Raw genomic sequence first — 22,112 nt, forward strand, 5'->3', positions numbered from 1 at the left:
TCACTCACCCTAGCCAATACACCTTACGGGTCTAAGCAATGCAATTTAATGCAGTATCCTGTAGTTTTATAGCAGAAGATATAAAAGTAACTGCCACAAAGTATGAGCTATTTTTAGGTACGTATATTAAAAACACACTGTACTAGCCGACAATTAAAATCAGGATATTTCATCATTAGAATATGTCTTTCTTCTCACAGCTGCGGTATTAAAAGATTACTACAGCAGATCAATAGGAGGAAAGAAACAGCAGACAATAGACAAACATTTATCAAACCACACAATTATGTTAAACCAACAGCACAGCACAGAAAGGTTATTATTAATATTATTATTATTATTATTATTATTATTATTATTATTATTACTGCTGCTTTTTACTGGAATGAATGAATGGTTCACAGTAAACTAAACAGTTCAATTGCATCTGGCTTAAAAGTATCAACTGCTCTATCAGTTTGTTACAAACCCCAACTTGTAATAACATACCTTTGTTTGACTAGGTTACACTATAACACCACCATAGATGCCTTATCTGGAGCATAAAGGCAAAGCAGATAATGAAATTCAGACATTTTTATTTTTTTTTTTTAATTATTTTCAGGAGGTCCCCCCAGTTTTAAAATACTGTTTTTTTATTGGTAGATTTGTGACATGAATGTTTACTGTCATCATTTTCATTTTTCAGTACCCCATATTACTTTAAAATGTGGAAGATATTGATGAATTCAATACTCACCACTACTCCACCACTTTTTGCCATTTATAACATAGTCGTTTCCATCTCGTTGAATGGTACATGCAATATTTGTAGCATCGCTTGAAGCAACATCTGGTTCTGTGATTACAAACATTTAAGACAAACATCAGAACTTTGGTGAAACATCTGGTATTTTCAACAAACAGGCAAATAGTCAAGCAGAAGCAAACACGTTTACTTTTTAGCCTTTATAGTCTAAAATAATTAAATGTCACCTCACAGTAAGACGCTGTCCGGTTCAATTCTCAGCTAGAGCGTCTTCCGCGTGGTGACATGCGTGAATGGGCGTACCTTTGTTGAAGGTTGTGCGTCAGGGCTGGTAACTCGGCATGTAAAAATCAACTCCCAATCATTAGCGGACCAGAGTTCCGCTGTGGCGACCCCTAACCGGGAAAAGCCGAAAGACACAACAACAACCACCTACATTTCAAGAAAAAATGCATTTACACAGATATGATGTTTTTAAAAAACAGTTTTATCACTTGAAAGTAAATGATCCTGGAATTATTCACTTGTTCCTTTTTCATAAAATATATAAGGGTAGCTTTCATTGGAAACAACTTTGATGAGAAAGATGCATACATTGCAAGGCTGTCTGTAATTTAGTTAGCATTAGTATTCCCCTCTGCACGTTTCAGTAATTTTTAAACATTTCAAGCAAAAGTCTTTTAAAACATCATAAAGTTTCCATGCACTGCAAAAAGTGTCTTTCTGTCAAAGATGTATGTTTCCTCCATACATCACTGCAACTATTCATCCCACTAATGCTGAACCTTAACAACATAAAAGGCAGCATAAAACCAATACATTCCACCAAACATTAAAGAAAGGTTCTTAGAATCTTTGCTGACTGTTTAACAATTTTTTCTGTCAAAATATTTTAAGCAATGCTGTATTTCTACTTTCATATCATAGCGATGAATGTGTCCTTCATCCCCACTAACTTCCCAGATTTACCACTTATATTTCTTCTAAATTCTCTTCTCAGAGTGGTGGAAGGATTACTGCATAGTACACAGTGGGACAGTTTACCATAAACTGTCTTAAGTTCCCACTGTTTTTAGTACATACCCGAATGGAGGGCAGGTAGAAAGCAAAACATAGATGAATGCACATAAAGTTTATTTTTTGTAGGTGTTAATTATATTATGCAACATAGTGAAAGTCATTAAAATTATACAAGAAGTACACATCCTGATTAAAAATACTGTTTGTTACATTGGTCAGCTCAAGGGTTACACAGTCCCTTCTCAGGGATGACCCAAAAGCAATATCTGGTTAAATTACATGCTCAAAGCCATATAGTGCGATGTGGGAATCCAGGACTGCTGCACACTCTATGTCTAGCAACATATAGACAAACCTGTATGCCAAACTGACAAACAAAAGCAGCACAAAAAGATCATATTTTTTCCATAATAGAATCTTTTCCATCATTTTACCTGAGCCATGGAACACTGCAGATAAAAATGTCTAACTAAACTATTTCTCTCATTCTCTTTCTGTGTGAAAATTCAAGTTATATCCTTCTGCAGTTTGTCACACCATATGGCCCAATGCATAAACCTTTCTCTCTGTCACATACTCATGGATAAGTGGGTAACACAGGCATGAAGTTCAAGAATGTTGATACCTCTGAGTGAGTGAAGTACCCCTAACTGAAACAATAACTGATTTTACAAAAAATAGGTAACTTGGTAACTATTTCTTTTTTTGCTAAAACATGAAAACAGCCATACATATCCCTTTAGAACCTTGTCTAAAAAAAAATAATAATGACCTGGTAATCAGTGAAAAACCATATAAGCATTAAATCAGGGTACCTTTAATCTGTGGAGAAATGACACAGAAGGAAAGGCAAAATTATGGCGTATTATGAGGATACAGAACACACAGTGAGAAGAAGATACCTAAAAAAGAAAAAAGTTATGGTAGTACAGTTATCCCCAACTATGATGATTCAGGTTAGAACAAGCTGCAAAAAAGAAGTTATGTACTCACCATAACATTCCATCTGAGTAGTTATACTTCATTTTTCTGCAACCTGTGGGTATTCAGATCCATATCGGATCTGAACTGGTAACTTTACAAGCATCTGCTCCGAACTCCAAGCTCCTCTCCCTTACCCATAACACACCACCATCTCCTGCCTTCCCTCAGATCGAGTTTGCCACAACTCAAACTAATCAGCAACTCAAACTAGAGTAAACCACACCTGTTAATCACATGAGAAGGTTTGAGGGAAGGAGGGTGGGAAGGTTTCAGAAAAATGAAGTATAACTACTCAAATGGAACGTTATGGTGAGTACATAACTTCTTTATCTGAAGTAGTTAACTTCATTTTATCTGCAACCTGTGGGACAGAGTCCCCAGCTACTCAAACTCCTGGGAAGCCCTCAGGGAAGGATATTCCTGAGCACCACAGAGCTGAAAGCTGCTCTCCCTCTGGAGATTAAATCCAACTTGAAATGAAGGTATGTGACTTAGCCCAAGTTGCTGCCGCACAAATGTCATCCAATGATACCCTAGACCAGAAAGCAGCAGACACTGGCATAGATCTGGTAGAATGAGCTTTAACAGGACCAGGTGGAATCAAGCCTTTGTCTTTGTAAATTTGCAAAATACATAGTGTAATCCATCTAGCTAAGGTAACTTTGGAGATGGCCTTACCCAAAAAGGGCTTAGAAAAGGACACAAATAACTGGTCAGACTTATGAATGGGCTTTGATCTGTGTAGGTAAAAACAAAGTTGTCTATGAACATCTAGCAAATGCAGTTTATATTCACCCTTGTTCTGAAAATTTGGGAAGAAAACAGGCAGGTTAATTGTTTGATTAATGTTTGATTCAGAAGCCACTTTTGGTAAGAAAGAAGGGTTTGTACGGAGAGAAACCCTGTCCTTGTGGAAGATCAAATAAGGGGGCAAGGCAGACAAGGCTTGAAGCTCAGAAACCCTCCTAGCCGATGTAATGGCCACTAGGAGGGCTGTCTTCCAGGCTGAGAACTTCAAATCTACTGATGCTGCAGGTTCAAAGGGGGAAGCAACTAGGGCCTGGAGAACCAAGGTAAGGTCCCAAGGAAGAACAGGGTTCTTAACTAGAGGACATAAAAGTAAAGTGCCTTTAAGAAAAGCCTTACACAATCTAGAAGAGGCCAGGGCATTCTTGTTCTCGCCGACATGGAAATTTGAAATAGCTGCCAGTTGCACTTTCACAGTGGAAGAACTAGCCCCTTGCTGAAAAATGCTGGCTAAGAAATCCAGTACCACAGAGACAGGGGCTGTAAAAGGATCCAGCTTTCTCTGAGAAGCCTAAATAGAAAATCGTTTCCATTTACTGTGGTATATCTTCCTAGTGGAAAACTTATGAGCCGCTACTAGAATAGTTTTCACTGAAGACGAAATACCAGGAGTCCTGGCAATCAAAGGAACTGAAGCAACCAAGCTGTCAGAGTAGGACAGTTGGGCAACCACTCAGGGCTGCTGCGTGGGCCTGTCTGAGAAGAGCTCCCTAGACCCAAAATTCCTCGGACCCCCTCTTCTTCTGAGATGGCGTCTGTCATGTCCCCCTCTGCCTCTAGGGGACAAGTTGTCCTAAGAGTCCCGGGAAAACTGCAATTTCTGGAACCACATCTTCTTTTGCACTCTCTGACTCCTGGAAAAGAATCTTTGAGGGCTAAAGAAGCGGATTCTGATGGCAGACAAAGTCTTCCCGTCTTTTTTACTCTGGACAAGGGTGTCACATACGGTCTTCCCAAAGAGAGAAGAACCATCGAAGGGAGCATTCGTAAAAGATGCCTTGAAGGGATCCACAAACTGACAGTCTGAGCCAAGCGTGTCAACTCATAGCTACGCCGGTCCCAGCCGCCCTAACTGCTCCTTCTGTAGTATGAAAAAAGGAGGTGCATGGACATGTTTGACACTGATTTTAGAGTAGACATCTTTGCGGAGAACAGACTCTTGTCCTCCTGCAACAGAGTCTCTGGGGGGCGACTCAGCTAACTCCGTGACTAGGTCTCACTGCAGTCGTATAACGTATGCCAAGTAGTTCAGCGTTCAGATGGAAAACATCGCTTAAGAGTACACATGCTTCCCAAATCGATCCACCGTCCTGGACACCTTATCTGGAGGGTGGACCGAGGAACTCTCTTGAGCCAGTTCCCTCTTGATGGCTGTTCATAGGGGATCCCTTATACTATGCCTGTCTGTCACAGGGTGGAGAGAAAATTTTGTCCAGGTGCTTGGGTATCGGCTCTATGATGTCAGGCTCCTTCCATGCCCACGTGGTGATAAGATCCACTAAAGGATCCACCAGTGGGGACACCCAGGACATAGATGGGCTTGGTGCCAAAAGCCTCCAGGAACACTGACTCATCCATAGAAGTTTTTGGGGCTGAGGGACCAATCTCCGATCTAGCAGAGGATCTCCATGATGTCTCCTTTGGAGACATCCTTGGGAGGTGACCGGGGGAACCTTCTCCTTCATCTAAATCAGTGCCTTCTGTAAGGGACTCAGGGGAGTCCAGGTGCCTCCTTTTGCACATGTGCTTACGATGACCCTCTTCAGTGGGACTCTCTGTAGAGGGCTTGTGAGCTGCGGGGGGTTCTTCCACAAGAACCGCCTGGGGCTCCTCTAGTACGGGCTGTCCCTGAGACAAGCTGAAGGGAGTTGTAACCGAATCCGAGGGAGTCTGGGTGGAATCCAAGGAAATAGGCTGGGGTCTCGATCCTTGGGAGAGAACCCTCTCCACCACGTCGAATGCCGATGGAGGGCACACCTGCTCAGAACCCAACAAGGAGGAAGCTCTCCCTGGGTCCACTGTGAGGATTGGGGCCAAGGCTAGGGTAGCCAGAGCACTGAAGGAATGGCTCAGATCCAGCAAGGTTGGAGTTGAAGACACATCCATTCCCTCGGATCCGACTCCCCGTCTCCGGCCCCGAGAAACTCAAGGTAATCGCCGGAGTCGAGGTTGGAGGAACCATTGGCGCCAAATCCCCAGCTCCAAAGATCCTTTGATCCATAAACCGCAGGCTGGATCAGGGAAGAAAAAAAAAGATGAAAGAATGGCATGGAGGACCCCCTCCAAAGGGAGAGGGGCCTGGCAAAACTCCCATCTGGATTTGGGTCCGAATGAATCTCCTCATTATCCTGTCCATATCCATTTCAGACAGACTCCGAGTCGAGAGCAATGAAGTGACCGATTCGAATCTGACTGGTCGCTGAGAGGATCTGGAGGAAGGCCTTGGCTCTGTCAGCTCTGGAGAAAATCTGGGGGAGTGGAGCTGAGGAGATACAGGTCTCGACATCTTGGAAGGCGGGCTAAGGAATGACTCCCGATCTGGAGACCATTTACGGAGCCTATCCCCTTTCTTCTCTCTGTCTCTCCCTCTCTCTGCATCCTTGTGTTTTTGTCTCTCCTTTTCACATTCCCTTCAGCTGGTCTAGCAGGAGGGTGAGTCCCAGCCTAAGGGGAGAGTTGGGTGGGAGTTGAAGGAGCCGAGGCCGATGCTAAAGTATCTAAAGTAGAAGGCCTTTTGCTACCAGTTTGGCTTTTCTGTCTTTCAGGGCCGTCGGGTTAAACCCTGTGCAAACACTACATTGGGCGGACAAATGAGCTACACCCAGGCAAACGACACACAGTGTGTGACCATACGCTGGTGAAAGCTTATGGCAACACACTGTGCATTTTTTAAAGGTAGGCTTTGGCTGTTCAGACATTTTACAAACAACAGCAGCCACACCTAGAAAACTCCAACACACTACCTGACCACGCACACACTAAGGGAAGGGCCTACACAAAAACTACCACATAACTAACTTTTTTTTTTTTGCACAACCGATGAACAAGCATTAGGGGGAGGAAAAGGGAACTAACTGAGAAACTTCTCTCACACAAAAAACCCAAAAAAGCACTTACAATAAACCCTAAGGCTCAGAGCTATGGAGATCACGATGCTGATGCACGAAGCGGCAAACATGATCTATGGGAAGGCAGGAGATGGTGGTGTATTATGGGTAAGGGGAAGGAGCTTGGAGCTCAGAGCAGATGCTTTTAAAGTTGCCGACTCGGATCTGATATGGATCCGAATGCCCACAGGTTGCAGATAAAATGAAGTTAACTACTTCAGATATAATATTAACCAATCTGCACGATACAGAGACATTAGTAATGCACAGAACACCTCTCTCCCCAATATCTGACCAAAGTGGTGTTCAAGTTAGGATATGTTGTAACAAAATTAGAGAGGCAGATAAGAAAATGCAGTGTAAAGTGAACAACATCAAATATTTATGCATGCAGAGATCAAGATTTTTCTTTCTTTAAAGTACATTTCCTTCCCCTTAATCCAAACACAAGAGTACCACATATAAAGAATTTTTCATTAGTGCTCCTACTGCTTCTTCTCTGTACCAGATTCTGCACTAGTTTAAGAAATCTTATATCATTTTGTTTGGGAACGTGACAAAGTATTTGTTACAACTTAAGTCCCATTAGCCAAGGAGTGGGAAAAACAGGCCATTCACTCACTGGCTCTCAGTGTTAACAAGATCAAGCAATTAAGCTGTTTTGCTTTATAACAATATTGGGGTAGCATTGTTATAATATAATGGAAAGAAGTGAGAGAAAATAAATAATATTTCTGTATGGAACATATTCTGGGGACAAAGAGTACACTGCTGAAAGGTCAAGCCCTGGCTGTAAAACAAAATCACACTGGTACATCCGCCCCCATCATAACATTTTGGGAGACAGAATACATTTTACAAAAATGTTCTAGCCTTATTTAGTGAGGCAGGAAGAGTAGTGCATACAAGCTAATCATCGGACCATAACAACATAAAAGCATACTGTTAAAGTCTACAAGTAAATTCATTGACTCTCTTGCCTATTACACCAGAAAACTTAAGGAAAATATTATTTGCATAAATGTACTTTTTTCCTAGGTGACTTTTGTACCCACGCTTGCCAACCATCAAGCTTCCCCCAATCAGACGGAGCCTGTTTTTTTTCTAAAGTGGGAGAGCTTTCACCCAAAGCTAATGTGAGAATTGCTTATGGTGGGAGAGAGGCAACATTCAGGCAGCCATTAGGGTGCTTTGTGCTACACCTACCATCCTAGCAATAAAAGCATTTGAATGGTCTAACCCTAGTCCCTGGGTTGGGAGATAATGAGCCATGCTGCTGTGCAAGCTCACAATAACTTTGCTCTGCACATCCAGTATGAAGGCTACCATCCATCATAGCTTGGCTGGCGTAATACCACCCTTAAGCTGCGTGTTTGCATGTTAGTGGCTGCTCTAAGGTTGACCTGTTGCAGTACGTGGCTAGTTCTACCCTGATCTCTCCCCAGGACCTACCCTGCCAAAACTCCGAAGCACCCTAGCTACTAATCAAACTTGGGTTGCCAGGGCTGTAGTCAGAGTTTTTATGCCACTGCCTCTGCAGTAAATGTGTCCATAAACTACTTAAATCATTTGTATTCAGAAAAATACTGCAAAATGAGCAATAAATGAGATGCATCATTTGTATTCACAAAAATACTGTAAAATGAGCAATAAATGAGATGCGACTTTCATGCTGATGATGCTATGCCACCAAAACAGTGAAATGTGGTAAAGCATTTATGTACCACTTTCTGTATACACTGTACTCTGTATCAGTTAACTCATGACAGATGCATGAGGCAAAATTATCTGACAAATCCTGAGTGAGACCTCCTATTTTACTGTTACATTTACAGTAAATATCACCGCTTAAGCCACAGATCATGATCTAACAATTCAAGAGAGAATCCAGTACAATCTTGTGATGCATGGCTTAGACATATGTCTGTGACACAGATAATACGAGTCAGGGGACAATCTATGCTAAAACTTTCAAGGAACTATAACCCACTGGAAATAAGGTACTGTATACTGTAACTATAACCCATGGGAAATAAGGTACTGTATACTGTAACTGCTGGCACTGTCACAATTAAGTAAGCCACAGCAATAACAACAGTGGGCATGGCTGGGAGACTGACCAAGACCAAGATGAAGCCTAGCCTGCTGTTTCCTAATGCAGACGTTTTTTGCATTGCTTTAATATACATTTGACAGTAACACCCTAGTCTAATAATACTACACCTAGAAAATAGCAAAAGTGTTGTGTGAATGATGGCAAACAACTAATACAGTCATACCTCTCAGCTGCCCAGATTTTCACTTAATCTGTAAACACTCTTTTATCTGTAAATGTGGAATGCTGTCATATGCTTTTTGTAATCTGGTAACCAAAAGGTGAAATGTTCACAAACCACCACACAATGCGCAGTTCCGGTACAATGAAGGCTGTCGCAGTATTCGAAGACCAAGATGGTCCTAAATAAATCCCAGGAATCCGATAAAAAACAAAAGTGTTTAATTACACTGAAAAAACATCCACTAAGGTAAACACTGTTGCAAAAAAACAAAGATTGAGCGCTTTCGTCTCCCTCCGGAGACTTCTTCAGAATCTACCACCATTTTCAGATGGTCCTCATTAAATACATGGTGCTCAAAAATCATTGGTTAACAGTGTATTCCTTAATTAAATTAATTAAACTAAATACAATTAATTAAACCAAATACAATTAATTAAACCAATGGGCTGGCATTTGAAAAGAGGGCTGACATATACACCAACAAGGACATAATGCCCACCAACAGTACATGGAAAAAATATATATAGTAATAATAAATATAATAATATAAAAACTGACCCAAGGCATACTTGAGATACCTAATATACGCTGTATACATTATAAAAGGTGTATTATAAAATGAAGATATATATGTATATAAATATATTTTGTTAAATATACAAAAATTCGATCCAATACAAAGTGATTGAAGGAATAAATAAATAAATAAATATATAGAGATACGTAAATGTGATACATATTAAATGAAATAGATATTCTATAATAGTGTAATAATAGTGTAATAAATAAGTATATAATTAATATATTGTATAAAATATAAAATATAAAATAGAAATATAAAAATATAAAATACCAAAGGTCTAGACATACTATTTAAAAATACAATTTGAAAAATCTAATTTAAAAAAAGGGGGTACATTGTCATACAATCATCTTGTTTTTACTTTATTTTTATTTTTAATTTTTGGATCTGCAGCTAACAATTTTAGTGCTGGGGTAATAGAAATATGGTCATTAAGGCCCATACCATAACATGCATCGAGCCTTAACTGCCAAATCATTTCCCTATATTCTAAAAGGGTTTCCCAGTCACCACCCCTATCTGGGTGGGCGACCTCCTCTATAATCCAAAATTTATAATCAGCCATATTACAAGCCAAAGCATGCCTATATAGGGCGTTATTCTCATTGTGTTTGTTTATGTCCCTAATATGTTCATAAATTCTAGATCTAAGATGGCGCTCCGTTTTCCCTATATAGTAGCTCCAGCATGCTTGACAAAATACTAAGTAAACTACCCCTTTTGAGTAGCAACAGTTATACCTTTTAGCCTTAAGTGTCAAATCTAGGCTAGGTATTCTCACTTCCTTTAATCCAGCTATATAAGAGCACTCTGCACATCTACCACATCTAAAAGTACCACATTTCTTATTAGTCCCTTCTATATTAGTCTTTTCTCTTTCAATCAAATTTTTAATATTTTTATTTCTTCTAAAACTGTATTTTATATTGCCTTGGAACACATTTGTTCTAGTAGATACATTTCTGAACAAATCCCAAGTCTCATTAATACATTTTTTTAACCATCCCATACCCCCATAGTATGTTAAAGTCAGATATGGTCTTGTGCTTGAAATACCAATATTACCACCCTCCTGCTCATTATGAATCTTGTTTGGATAAATTACTGTAGAATTGAAATCAACACTGCCCCCACTAGTTAAAAGGGGGGTATATCTATTACCCCTACCTATAAGGACGTATTCTTTTATTGAATTAATAAGTTCCGTTGGATATCCTCTCTCAAGAAACATTTTCTCTACATTATTGACTTCATTCACAAAATCACTCTCATCAGAGATCATCCTAGCCATCCTAATCATTTGGCCTTTCACAATGTTTTTCTTCAATTGGTAGGGATGATCACTATCAAAATGCAAGTAGGCATTAGAAAAATGTTCCTTCCTATAAACACTTGACCTGTAACATTTCTTTTGATAGTCTTTGTTTAATTTTACATCTAGAAAGTGAATTTCATCTCTGCCCACTTGATGTGTAAATTGTAAAAATGTTGTTGTTTGATTAATATACTGAATGAATTCCTTTATAAAATCTGCAGGTCCTATCCATAAAACAAATATATCGTCCAAAAATCGTAAATATTTCACTATATACTGACTATATACTGAACTAAAAACATATTTACGTTCCCAATATAACATAATAATGTTTGCAAATATGGGGGCACATGAAGATCCCATGGCAATTCCTTATTTCTGGTGATAATAATCACCCTGAAAATAAACATAATTGTATTTTAAAACTAATTCAATACACTCTAAAACAACTTTAAATTCATCCCCTGTTAAAAAATTCATTTCAATCAACATTTCTTCAAACTATTCCAAGCCTTTACTCTGGGGAATCACTGAAAACAAGTCCTTTACATCAATCGTAATAAATGTTGTATCATCTGTATAAATACTCTTGCCAATTTTGTATAAAAAGTCCCAGGAGTCAACTAAAATGTGTTCATATTTACTATGGAACTTTTTTAACTTCGTGTCAACATAAATAGCCAAAGGTTGTGTCTTAGACCCTTGCGATGAAACTATAGGCCTCATGGGTGGGTTGTGTAGTGATTTATGTACCTTGGGTATACCAAAAATAGCAGGTATAACAGGCTTAGGGACTCCAAGAAATTTGTATAATTCAATGTCAATCAATCCTTGTAACACATTGTCTTCCAAAATTAAATCTATCTTCTTGTAAGATATGTTAATTTCATTTCTAGTCACTAATCCATAATAGTTTTCATTGTCCAAAATATCTTTCATTCTTTTAATATAGTCCCATCTATCCATAAGAACCACTCCCCCACCCTTGTCTGGTTTCATCACCCGAATTTTTTCATTCCCACCAAGTTCATTTAACAAATGAATTTCATCCTTGGTCAAGTTCTTACCTACCTCAGTCTCCTCTTTGTATTCATTGCGTATTTTATTAGTGACGCATTTCTCAAAATTCAAAATTTCAAACTGAAGCGGAGGGTTGTAGGTACTGGATCTAACAAGAACATTGTCCCTGTCCTGCAACTCCCTATCCTTATACATGTGTATAAAATTTAATTTACGTGTAAAAATTTTAATATCTAATAAAATATTTTCAATTCCAGGTTTTTTAATAGGAACAAAAGTAAAACCTTTTGTAAACAGTTTAAAATAGGTTTCATTAATAGATAAATGAGTATAATTAAAAATATTAAAATTATTAAATGAATTAATAAAAATCTCATCATGCTGTTGGTCTAACTCAACCATTAGCAATAAATGAGATGCATCATTTGTATTCACAAAAATACTGTAAAATGAGCAATAAATGAGATGTGACTTTCATGCTGATGATGCTATGCCACCAAAACAGTGAAATGTGGTAAAGCATTTATGTACCACTTTCTGTATACACTGTACTCTGTATCAGTTAACTCATGACAGATGCATGAGGCAAAATTATCTGACAAATCCTGAGTGAGACCTCCTATTTTACTGTTACATTTACAGTAAATATCACCGCTTAAGCCACAGATTATGATCTAACAATTCAAGAGAGAATCCAGTACAATCTTGTGATGCATGGCTTAGACATATGTCTGTGACACAGATAATACGAGTCAGGGGACAATCTATGCTAAAACTTTCAAGGAGCTATAACCCACGGGAAATAAGGTACTGTATACTGTAACTATAACCCATGGGAAATAAGGTACTGTATACTGTAACTGTTGGCACTGTCACAATTAAGTAAGCCACAGCAATAACAACAGTGGGCGTGGCTGGGAGACTGACCAAGACCAAGATGAAGCCTGGCCTGCTGTTTCCTAATGCAGACGTTTTTTGCATTGCTTTAATATACATTTGACAGTAACACCCTAGTCTAATAATACTACACCTAGAAAATAGCAAAAGTGTTGTCTGAATGATGGCAAACAACTAATACAGTCATACCTCTCAGCTGCCCAGATTTTCACTTAATCTGTAAACACTCTTTTATCTGTAAATGTGGAATGCTGTCATATGCTTTTTCTAATCTATCCATGCCATACTTGGATTCTTCCCCTTTTTACAATTCTGCATTATGACTTTATTTAACAAAAATGATCCTTTGTTCCCTATGACTTTCTTTCATTACCCATTTGGTCTATTGCCATGATTGAGTTTTCTTCTAAATGACTTATAAACTCTGTCAATCAGCATCAATTACAGTATATAGTCTATACGTTGTTGGACGGCAAGTTATTGCTCTACAGTTTTTAGGAGAGCTTGCAGGTTCACGCTTGAGGAGAAGTATTGTTTTTCTGTTGTTAACCAGGTTGGCGTCTGTTCAGGGTACATATACAAATAGTTCTTACTCAGGGCTAAATCTTCATGTAAAGATGTTAATACTTTTAACCAGAAGTTAGATACTGTATCTGAGCCTGCATTATTTTCAGTTAGGAGTTTTTTTAACTTTGTTTCAATTTCTCTGGCTGTTACTTCATCCCATTTCATATCCTATATATCTGAACTTATTACTGTTTCTTTTAGTTCTTCTATCCATTCGGTATCTTTATGTTCCTCAGAATCTTCACAGAAATTTCTCCAAAATGTGCCTACTACTACTACTTTTTTGGGTGGTGGTGGTGCTATTCCTTTTGCTTTGCCTCCACTTTAGAAGAACCCTAGACATATTTGGAAAGGGTATAAAAGCAGACATACAAAAACATTCCCATTCATATGAATGAAAAGGAATCTGTATTCCAGGTCTATTTGCAAGGAGTTCTGGAGCAGAATTTCTTTTCTGAGAAGAGGCAAATGGATCTAACTGAGGTGTTCACCATAGTTGTATTAATTCTTGGAAGACCTCAAGATGAAGTTTCCATTTGTGGTGGTCTGCCTGGTCCTGCTGAGCTTGTCTAAAATCAAGTTTTGCTCTGATGGAATGTATGAAGCCTGAAGAATCAAACTGAGCTGAGTTATCTCACTAGTTACCATACCAAGTCTGCCAACATGTCAGAATCTGGTACCCATTGTAAATTTATGTACAACACTACTGTGGTGTTGTCTGTATACTCTTGCAAATGTCCTGGGAATGATTTAAAGCTTTCAAAGAATTAAGCAATGTCAACATTTCTCTGATATTTATGCACTTCTGTCTGTCTAAAGGCTTCCACGGGGCTTGCATTTTTACCCATTTAGAAACTGTTCTCCTTGCCATGTGTGATGCATATTTAGTGACAGACGGGGGGCAGAAGGAAAATTGGGAGACGAGGATTGTAAAAGATCTGGTCTACCCATCGTAGAATCATTCTTTCTCCCTCTTCTCTTTACAAATCACAAAACAGAGATCCAAAACGATAAAAAGTGTAGATGCTGAATCCAGACTGATATCAGGTACCTCTGGATTTTACTCATGTGGAGTCTATCCAGCGGAAGCATGAGAATCTTCAAAAGTCATATACCTCAAAACCCCGAGATGTTCTCTTGCATATACCATACTCTGACTGGAGAAACTCAAAAAGAACTGTTGAATCATTTCTACTTTGTCTGGTGGAAGAAAGGATCTTACCAGGACAAAATCTATAGACATCCCAGAAACACAATTATGTGAGTAAAGATAACAGAAAATTTTTGAAAGTGCATTTGAAAACCAGACTGAGCAAAAGATTCTGAACAGCTGATAAAGACACTTGACAGCTGGAAAAAGACTCTGCAAAGATAAGACAACTGTCCCAGTACAGAAATATGTGAATGCCTTGAAGGCTGCAATAAGCAATGACTTTCGCCAGAAACTTTGTGAATATTCTAAGTATAATGGAAAGTTCAAAGGGAAGACAGAGAATTGATAACACAAGGCAGTCATAGAAAATCTTTAAAAAAGCCTGAACCGCTTGCCAAGGGGAATGTGATGAAAGGCATCCTTTAAATCTAGCTTTACAATGAAAGTCAGAGGAGGGAGCAGAGGTAAAAGGGAATAAGGGATAAAATTTTGAACTGTGGAATTTTGAAAAAATATTTAGAAAGTCAAGGTCCAGCAAACGCCCCCTAGATCCCTCCTTCTTTGGTACCAGAAAAGTCCCTGAAGAAAAGCCTATGCCCATCTGACTGGGGAGCAATGGTTCTACTTATTCCTGAGCAAGCTTCTGATGCAGAATGGAAGAAAACAGAAGTACTAGGTTCACAGGTCAAAGAAGAATCCCCTGGAACAAGGGGAAGAATTCCAATTACCAAGTGTATCTCTAATGAAGTACATTTAAAACCTATTTGTCTGTCACAGTCTTGTACCACAAAGGAAGATTAAGTCCCAGAGATATGAAGAGGCAGCTAGGGTGGGAAACAGAATAGGCAAATAGTAATACTGACTGGGATAAATGTCCTTGATTTTTACAGGCTTTTTCTTTCTTTTTGGAGCCTTTATGTCATTACTTTATAAACCCCTGTTTTAACGGCTGCTTGCTGCTTAAATTGATCACTGAAACAAAAAACTGAGGAAAAAAGGGAAATTTTTATTTGGTTTAAAAAAAGGAGGGTTGAAATATTTGAGTCATCCTCTGAATTAACTTTCCCATTTCATCACTTCTTGAGCACCTCAGATGCAGAAAGGCATAAAATATTTTTTTTTGTCTAAGGGAAAATATAAGATGTCAGTTCTAACATCTTGATGAAGGGTTTGAGAATGTAGCCAAACCAGTCTTCTCAGTACAGATCCAAAAGCAGCAGCTCTGAAGGAAGACTTAGAAGCATCAGAAGCACACTTTAAAGCATGCCTAGTAATATGAGAAGCACCTGTTACTGAGGCATTCAAGAATGAAGAAAGGTTAGCAATGAACGTCTGCATGTTGTCAAAAATAAAGATAAATATATTAATACATAAGCTTGACAGTTTTAAATCTTGAAATTTAAGGAAGCAAAAGAATACACTTTCTCTTTCTGAACTTGTAAAAATTCCCCCCATCCTTGTCAGAGTGAATGGAGTAATCTGTTTAGCAGAAGCATTTAGTTTTAGATAGAGCAATTAAAGATGGATCTGCTATTGGGGTTGGAAAACATACTTATGCGTCTGTGCTACTCTGTACAACCTATGAGACTTCCTGGGGACATGGGATTGACTATTAGGCAGACTAGAGGGAATAAGAAAAACATCCTCTAAAGTAGGCAAAATGTGAGAAACAGCTGCAAATTTAGGCATATACAACTGTAACAAAATAATAATATATTTTCTGTGCTATAGGAATTTCATTCTGCTGCAACAGCTTTTCATCTTAGATAAAGTCATCATAAATAGATAAATCTTCAAAAGGAAGATCTGAAACCATATTTTCTTCAGAATGAGAAAGTTCAGATTAAGAAGAAATTCCAGAGATACAGCTCCCCATAATGCCTGCTCTTCTGATTGAAAATCGAAGTTAGAAAGAAAGGAAACTCTTCTGAAGTAGAAGTTAAGAAAAAAAGCATTAATGAGCACCTTAGCAAATATCAGTAAATATTCCTTGTCTGTACAGATGGAAACAAGACTGCAATGTTTTCTTACTATATTTACTTTTCCTGGGAAACTCCCTGGAAAATGACCAAACCTTGGTAGGCAGATTCAGGTACTCCATCCTAGCTGAGTGAAGAACCTTCACTTGCCCCTTCTCCTGAGAAAAACAAGAGTTTCCCTTGCCAACCAAGGGCATCCCTACAGCCGCAGAGTCATGGCTATCCCCCCATCTTTGGTGGCTATAGGTAAACACCAAGAGAACCAGAGGAAAAAGATGAGTGGTATGAGGAGTAACAAGCAGCCACAGCAGAGTCATCCTACCAGCAGCCGATGCAAATTTGGAACCAGTCTGACACACAGACTCCCTAACAACTTTCTTCTCCTTCTTCTTCTTGCAGTCAAGGGAAGGTGAAGCTGCAAATATTGGTGGTTGTTCCACGGGTAAGCTAAGAATGAGACTTCAAAATCGGACAGCAGAACCTGAAGTAGATGGGTAAAGATAATGTAGAGATTAAGTGGCACTGAGGTGAGTAAATCACTGATAGTACCCCCCCAGCACAGTATCCTGCCCAAAATACAAAAATGTTGAAAAAAAAATTTGTCAAAACATAGATTTTGTTTTATACAGAAAATGCAGAAAAGCTCACTCAGACTCTGCCACAACTTGCTGTGAGTAAAAGGTTTGTTTTCACTTTCTTGTCTTCTATTTTGTATACTGTCATTCATTTTCTTTACACTGTGTTTTACATGTATTCTGCTTTTACTTCCATATTTAAACTAGGAAGGAGACCACAACTGTGTCTCTTGTGAGTCACACAGAAATTAAGTTTTCCCCACCCTCCTACCCTGGTATTTTTAAATTCAACTGTCTTTCTAATTGCCTGCTCCTTAAGTTAATTTGACCACATATCTCCTTCCCTTTCCTCTTTTTTGGCTATTGTGAGTAAGCACAAAATTATCATTTTGAGAAATCACTTTCCTTTAACGAATTAAATTTAATGGCCATCCCAATGTATTCTATACGACCAGAATACAAAGTGCCCACCCCTTCCAATCTATCGTGATCTTTTCAATTTAGTGGCTCTTCACTTAGATACCTACAGCTTAAGTTACCCCCTCTTTCATATCTAACACCTTAATGCACAATGCAGCTCTTAGGATATTCACCAATTTATCAGTCTTAACTTTAAAATCTGCAACATCTACTCCAAGACCACCAATTACTGGAGAGCACACATTCTGCCTCTCAGTAGCCATCTTGGGATTAATGCTTCTGTTTTGCTTCTGGCAAAAGAAGGAGCATATGGATATTACTTCCTGGGGAATGCTAATCACCAGAAAGTCTAATAACTGCTTCATAGGTGCCAGTTTGGAACCTGTGCTTATATTTTGCTCCTGGTGAGAGAAGGAACAGAGTGCACAGATTCCTGACTCTTTCTAGTTGGGAAGCGAGCGTCTGTGTTTGACCTTCCTGATTGGTCTGGTTGCTATTTAAGACAACTACCAGGAAAAAGCTACAACAAGCCTACAGACCCTTAAAAACTGTGGACCACCAAACAGGCTATGGCCTGTTTCTTATCTTGGGATTAGTGCTACTGTTTTGCTTCTGGTGAGAGAAGAAACAAAAGAGCATTGCCCCACCAGAGTACAGCTGTGGTGACACCAACACTAGCAGTAGTCAGGCAGTAGCCATTCAGGTGACTCCCCTCTTTTAATCATTCTTGACAAGCTAACTCTTTCTTTTCAGTGAGTACTGCTTGATTTGCTTCTAACTTCAGAATATCTGTCTAAATCCTTTATCCATAAATCATCAGGCTCTACTTATTAGTTTTCCCTCAAGTGTTTGGCAGTGCCCTGTATAGCCACAGACACCTTGAGTTGACATTTTTCCTGCAAAAGCACCATTGAAATTTCACCAATACCTAGCTGCACACAGGACAACTAGTTTTCAGTGACAAGCACTGCCCCCAGAGTTGTAAAATATACTCCAGAGATTACTTTATATTCTCACTGCAACTCTCAAATCAATAAAAAAGGGACTGTTGCCATGGGTATGAACTTTCCCATTATCTCCGTTACCAGATTGGTGGATACAGGCATGCTGAGGCAATGCAAAAATTGCCTCATGTTTACTGACAACCAATTAATTCTCAAACAAACTGATATGGTATGTGAGAGATGTACTTACACAATATCACTGGACACAAAGCTCTCACATAAAAGCACTCCAAATGTCAATAAGGTTGTCAGTAATACACACACTGTACCCATCACACACAATTCAAAGCAGACACATTAGTCCCACATATGCCAGAACACTTAAATGTAACCTTCCTAAACCCCAAAGACTTCCTAGACAAAGTACATCCAAACACCCTTAGCAACCCTGAATGCAGTCTTTCAAAACAGTATCCATGTCAACACATACAGCCACATCTCATGACACCTATATGTCTAAGCCCATAAGGCAAGCAATCACAAAATTCAACATTCCAATCATTGTAGGCTCCACTATGAGATACACTGATGTCCCTCTCACCATGCTGAGTAAGGAGAATATCACAGTCAGTTGCTTTCCAGGGGCCAGGATCCACCACATTACTTATGCACTCAGGTCATTGGACCACAAATATCAGTATAACTCAATCATAGTCCACATGGGTGTAAATGACCTGACACATACTTCCCTAAACTATATGATGAGAGACATCATGGAGCTCTCAGAATACGTGTCCCAGTCTGGTATAAGCCTAGCACTGAGCAGCATTTTACCTTTTCCAAATATGATGCTACAATATGAGGGTTCAGGCGCCTAGGCAGCGTGACATTTCCCTGTGGTACATTTGACTGGGGACATATGGCTGAAGTGACATTCAGCAGCAGAGAAATATGGCTGTTTGAAAATTCCCTGTGGGCAAAGAGAAGCACACACTGCCATGCTCACAGCTTTAATAGCCAAAGGTATGGTGGCAGAAGAAATAATGAGTGTTGTGCTCATTGTAGAGTGCATACTTATATAACTACAACATGTAGAAGTGTGCTACAGCATGGAGGAAATCCTGCAGGCTACTGTAGTCACATTTATGCTCCAATATGCATTTTAGGTAATGTTCCCTAGACACTGTGAAGGGGAAAGTGGTCCACACACTCCAATTATTAAGGCACTGCCCATTGTGCACTGCATTTTTACTGCCACTGACATGCCCTCTGGCCAGCCTGCTGCTGATGCCTGCCATATTGCCTGTTGTCTCATGTTTCCTTGGGGACCATGGACATTGTTTTCCCCCTGTACATTTGGTTATTAAGGCTGTGGGCATGGCAGTGTATGCTTCTCTTTGCCCACAGGGAATTTGCAAACAGCCATATTTCTCTGCAGCTGAATGTCACTTCAGCCATGTGTCCCCAGTCAAATGTACCACAGCAAAATGTCTCGCTGCCTAGGAGCCTGAACCCACAATATGAACAAAAAATGGGGGACTTTAATAGTTGGCTTAAATTCTGGTGTCATTCTAAGGGGGTGCAATATATGTCAGCATGTAAGGAGATGGTCAAAAGACCACTCTACTTTGCCAGGATGGCCTGCACCTCTCCCCTCTAGGTTTTCAAATATTAACTAAAATATTGTCCTTCCCCACAGTGCCTTTCTTAGGCAATGCCAAACTGAAAGTACTTCCAACATAGCAAATCAAAACCAAGAAAATCTAAAGATATTACTGCTCAGTGCTAGGAATCTAAACAAATAACTCCACTCCCTAGAAGCACTCTTCACCCTAGAGAATGCTGATGTTCACCCTAGAGAATGCTGATGTCTGTGTGGTCAATGAGACATGGCTAAAGGTAGAGGTGTCTCGATTTACATCAGAAATAAATATACCTCAAGGTAGGTCAAACAGGGCAATGCACTTGAGCTTCTTCACAATCAGATCACCACAGGCAAAATCCAACACCACTTCCTCGGAAGCTATAGGTCCCCCTCTAAGACCCAGGAAATGCATACCATGTATTTAAGCTTATTGGAAACGCTCACCATCCAACTCAATACCATATTCATGGGCGACTTTAATTACCCAACTATTAACTGGGAATCATATATGACACCAAACATAAGACACAGAGATTCCTGGATTTTGTAAACACACAATCCCTGGACCAGCTTGTCAATACACCAACAAGGGGTGCAGGCATACTGGATCTGGTCCTCACTAATATGGGAGAGTGTTGCACACCCCCCTCACACCCCCTACTGTAATGTCTTCTCTGGTAAGATCAGACCATAAAATGGTATCCTTTGAAGTAATAATAAAACTTGGATCCGCAAGTAACCCTGGAATATTCAGGAACTACTCTCAGGCTAACTTCCCACTATTAAACAATAACTTGGCAAAATCTCAAGCCCCCATAAACCCTGATAATGCTGTGCCTATGCAGAACTGTTCACAGAAACCATATACAAGTATGTTAATAGCTGCAGAGAGGCAGCTGTACCCACCACAAAGTACAGAACTAACTCAAAAAACAAGCCACCCTGATGGAATCACAAAATCAATAGGCTGTAAAACAGGAGGAAGATGATCATGGAAAAAATTAGGAGGTGCAGCATCCAGCAGGATAAAAGCACACTCATCAACTAAACAAACAACTCAGAGGACAGATCAAGATTAACATGCCAAATTTGAGGTAAATGTTACCTCCCAGGCCAAGGACAACCACAAGGCATTCTTTAGCTATGTCCACAACCCCAAAAGCAATACACAACTGTGTGCAGAGCTCACTGTAAATGGAGCCAGAAGATATAGCAAACTTATTGGCCAACAAATTCAGCTCCAACTTTATGCCTCTCTCACCATCAACCATCCCTCAGGAAACACCATCAAATATAACTCTCCCTCTATCACTAGGGGACAGGTCCTTAATGCTCTCTCAACGGCCAAGAACACTGCATCAGTGGGCCCAAACAATATCCCAGTATGTCTTCTAAATAGCATGAAACATGACCTATCAGGCCCTCTGGAATTTCTATTTAACTGTAGCCTTCAAACAGGCTTCGTGCCTCATGAATACAAAACAGCAACAGTCGTCCCTCTGCACAAAGGTGGGTCATCTGCAGACCCATAAGTCTCACTAGTTTCATATGGAAAGCCATGGAAAGAATTATCATGGAAATTATCATCTGGAGAGTTTCTCCCCAGGCCTCCGCTGAAAATTGGCTTTGATCCAAGTCAGACTTTCCCGGTTAACAAATGTTAAATAAATAAATAAATAAAAATAAATAAAATAAAAAAATAATGACACAGGAAGTTTCCAGACACTGGAACCAACCCAATTTGGTTTCATCAATGGCAAGTCATGCTTTCTCAACCTGTTGGACTTTTTAAGAAGGTCACCAAAGCAATGGATAAGGGCAAAATGGTTCATACTGCCTACCTTGACATGACCAATTCTCCACTCAGGCATTGTTGACAAACTTAAGATGTTAGGTACAAACTCTTATGTCACCCAGTGGATAGCCAGCTGGCTCACAGACAGCAGCCAGAAAATTAGAACTGGAGCATCTACCTCTACAAAGAAGCCAGTCACAAGTGAAGTCACTCAGGGATCAGTTCTGGGTCTGCTCCTTTTTGGTATTTAATTCTCTGAAGTCAAGGCCAATAT

General features: G+C 39.4%; 1 protein-coding gene across 1 annotated transcript in view; it reads right to left on the minus strand.

Annotated features, from left to right (window-relative positions):
• Positions 1-22,112, minus strand: part of ACAD11 (acyl-CoA dehydrogenase family member 11) — a 1,831,981-nt gene that overhangs the window by 846,564 nt on the left and 963,305 nt on the right. Inside the window, exon 13 of the mRNA XM_044061525.1 lies at positions 740-838. Coding sequence (XP_043917460.1) covers positions 740-838 — 99 coding nt within the window. The remainder of the gene's footprint in view (positions 1-739; positions 839-22,112) is intronic.

The sequence above is a fragment of the Protopterus annectens genome, chromosome 2.part0 (assembly GCF_019279795.1).
Source record: "Protopterus annectens isolate FY-2018-M chromosome 2.part0, PAN1.0, whole genome shotgun sequence".
Lineage (NCBI taxonomy): Eukaryota > Metazoa > Chordata > Ceratodontiformes > Protopteridae > Protopterus > Protopterus annectens.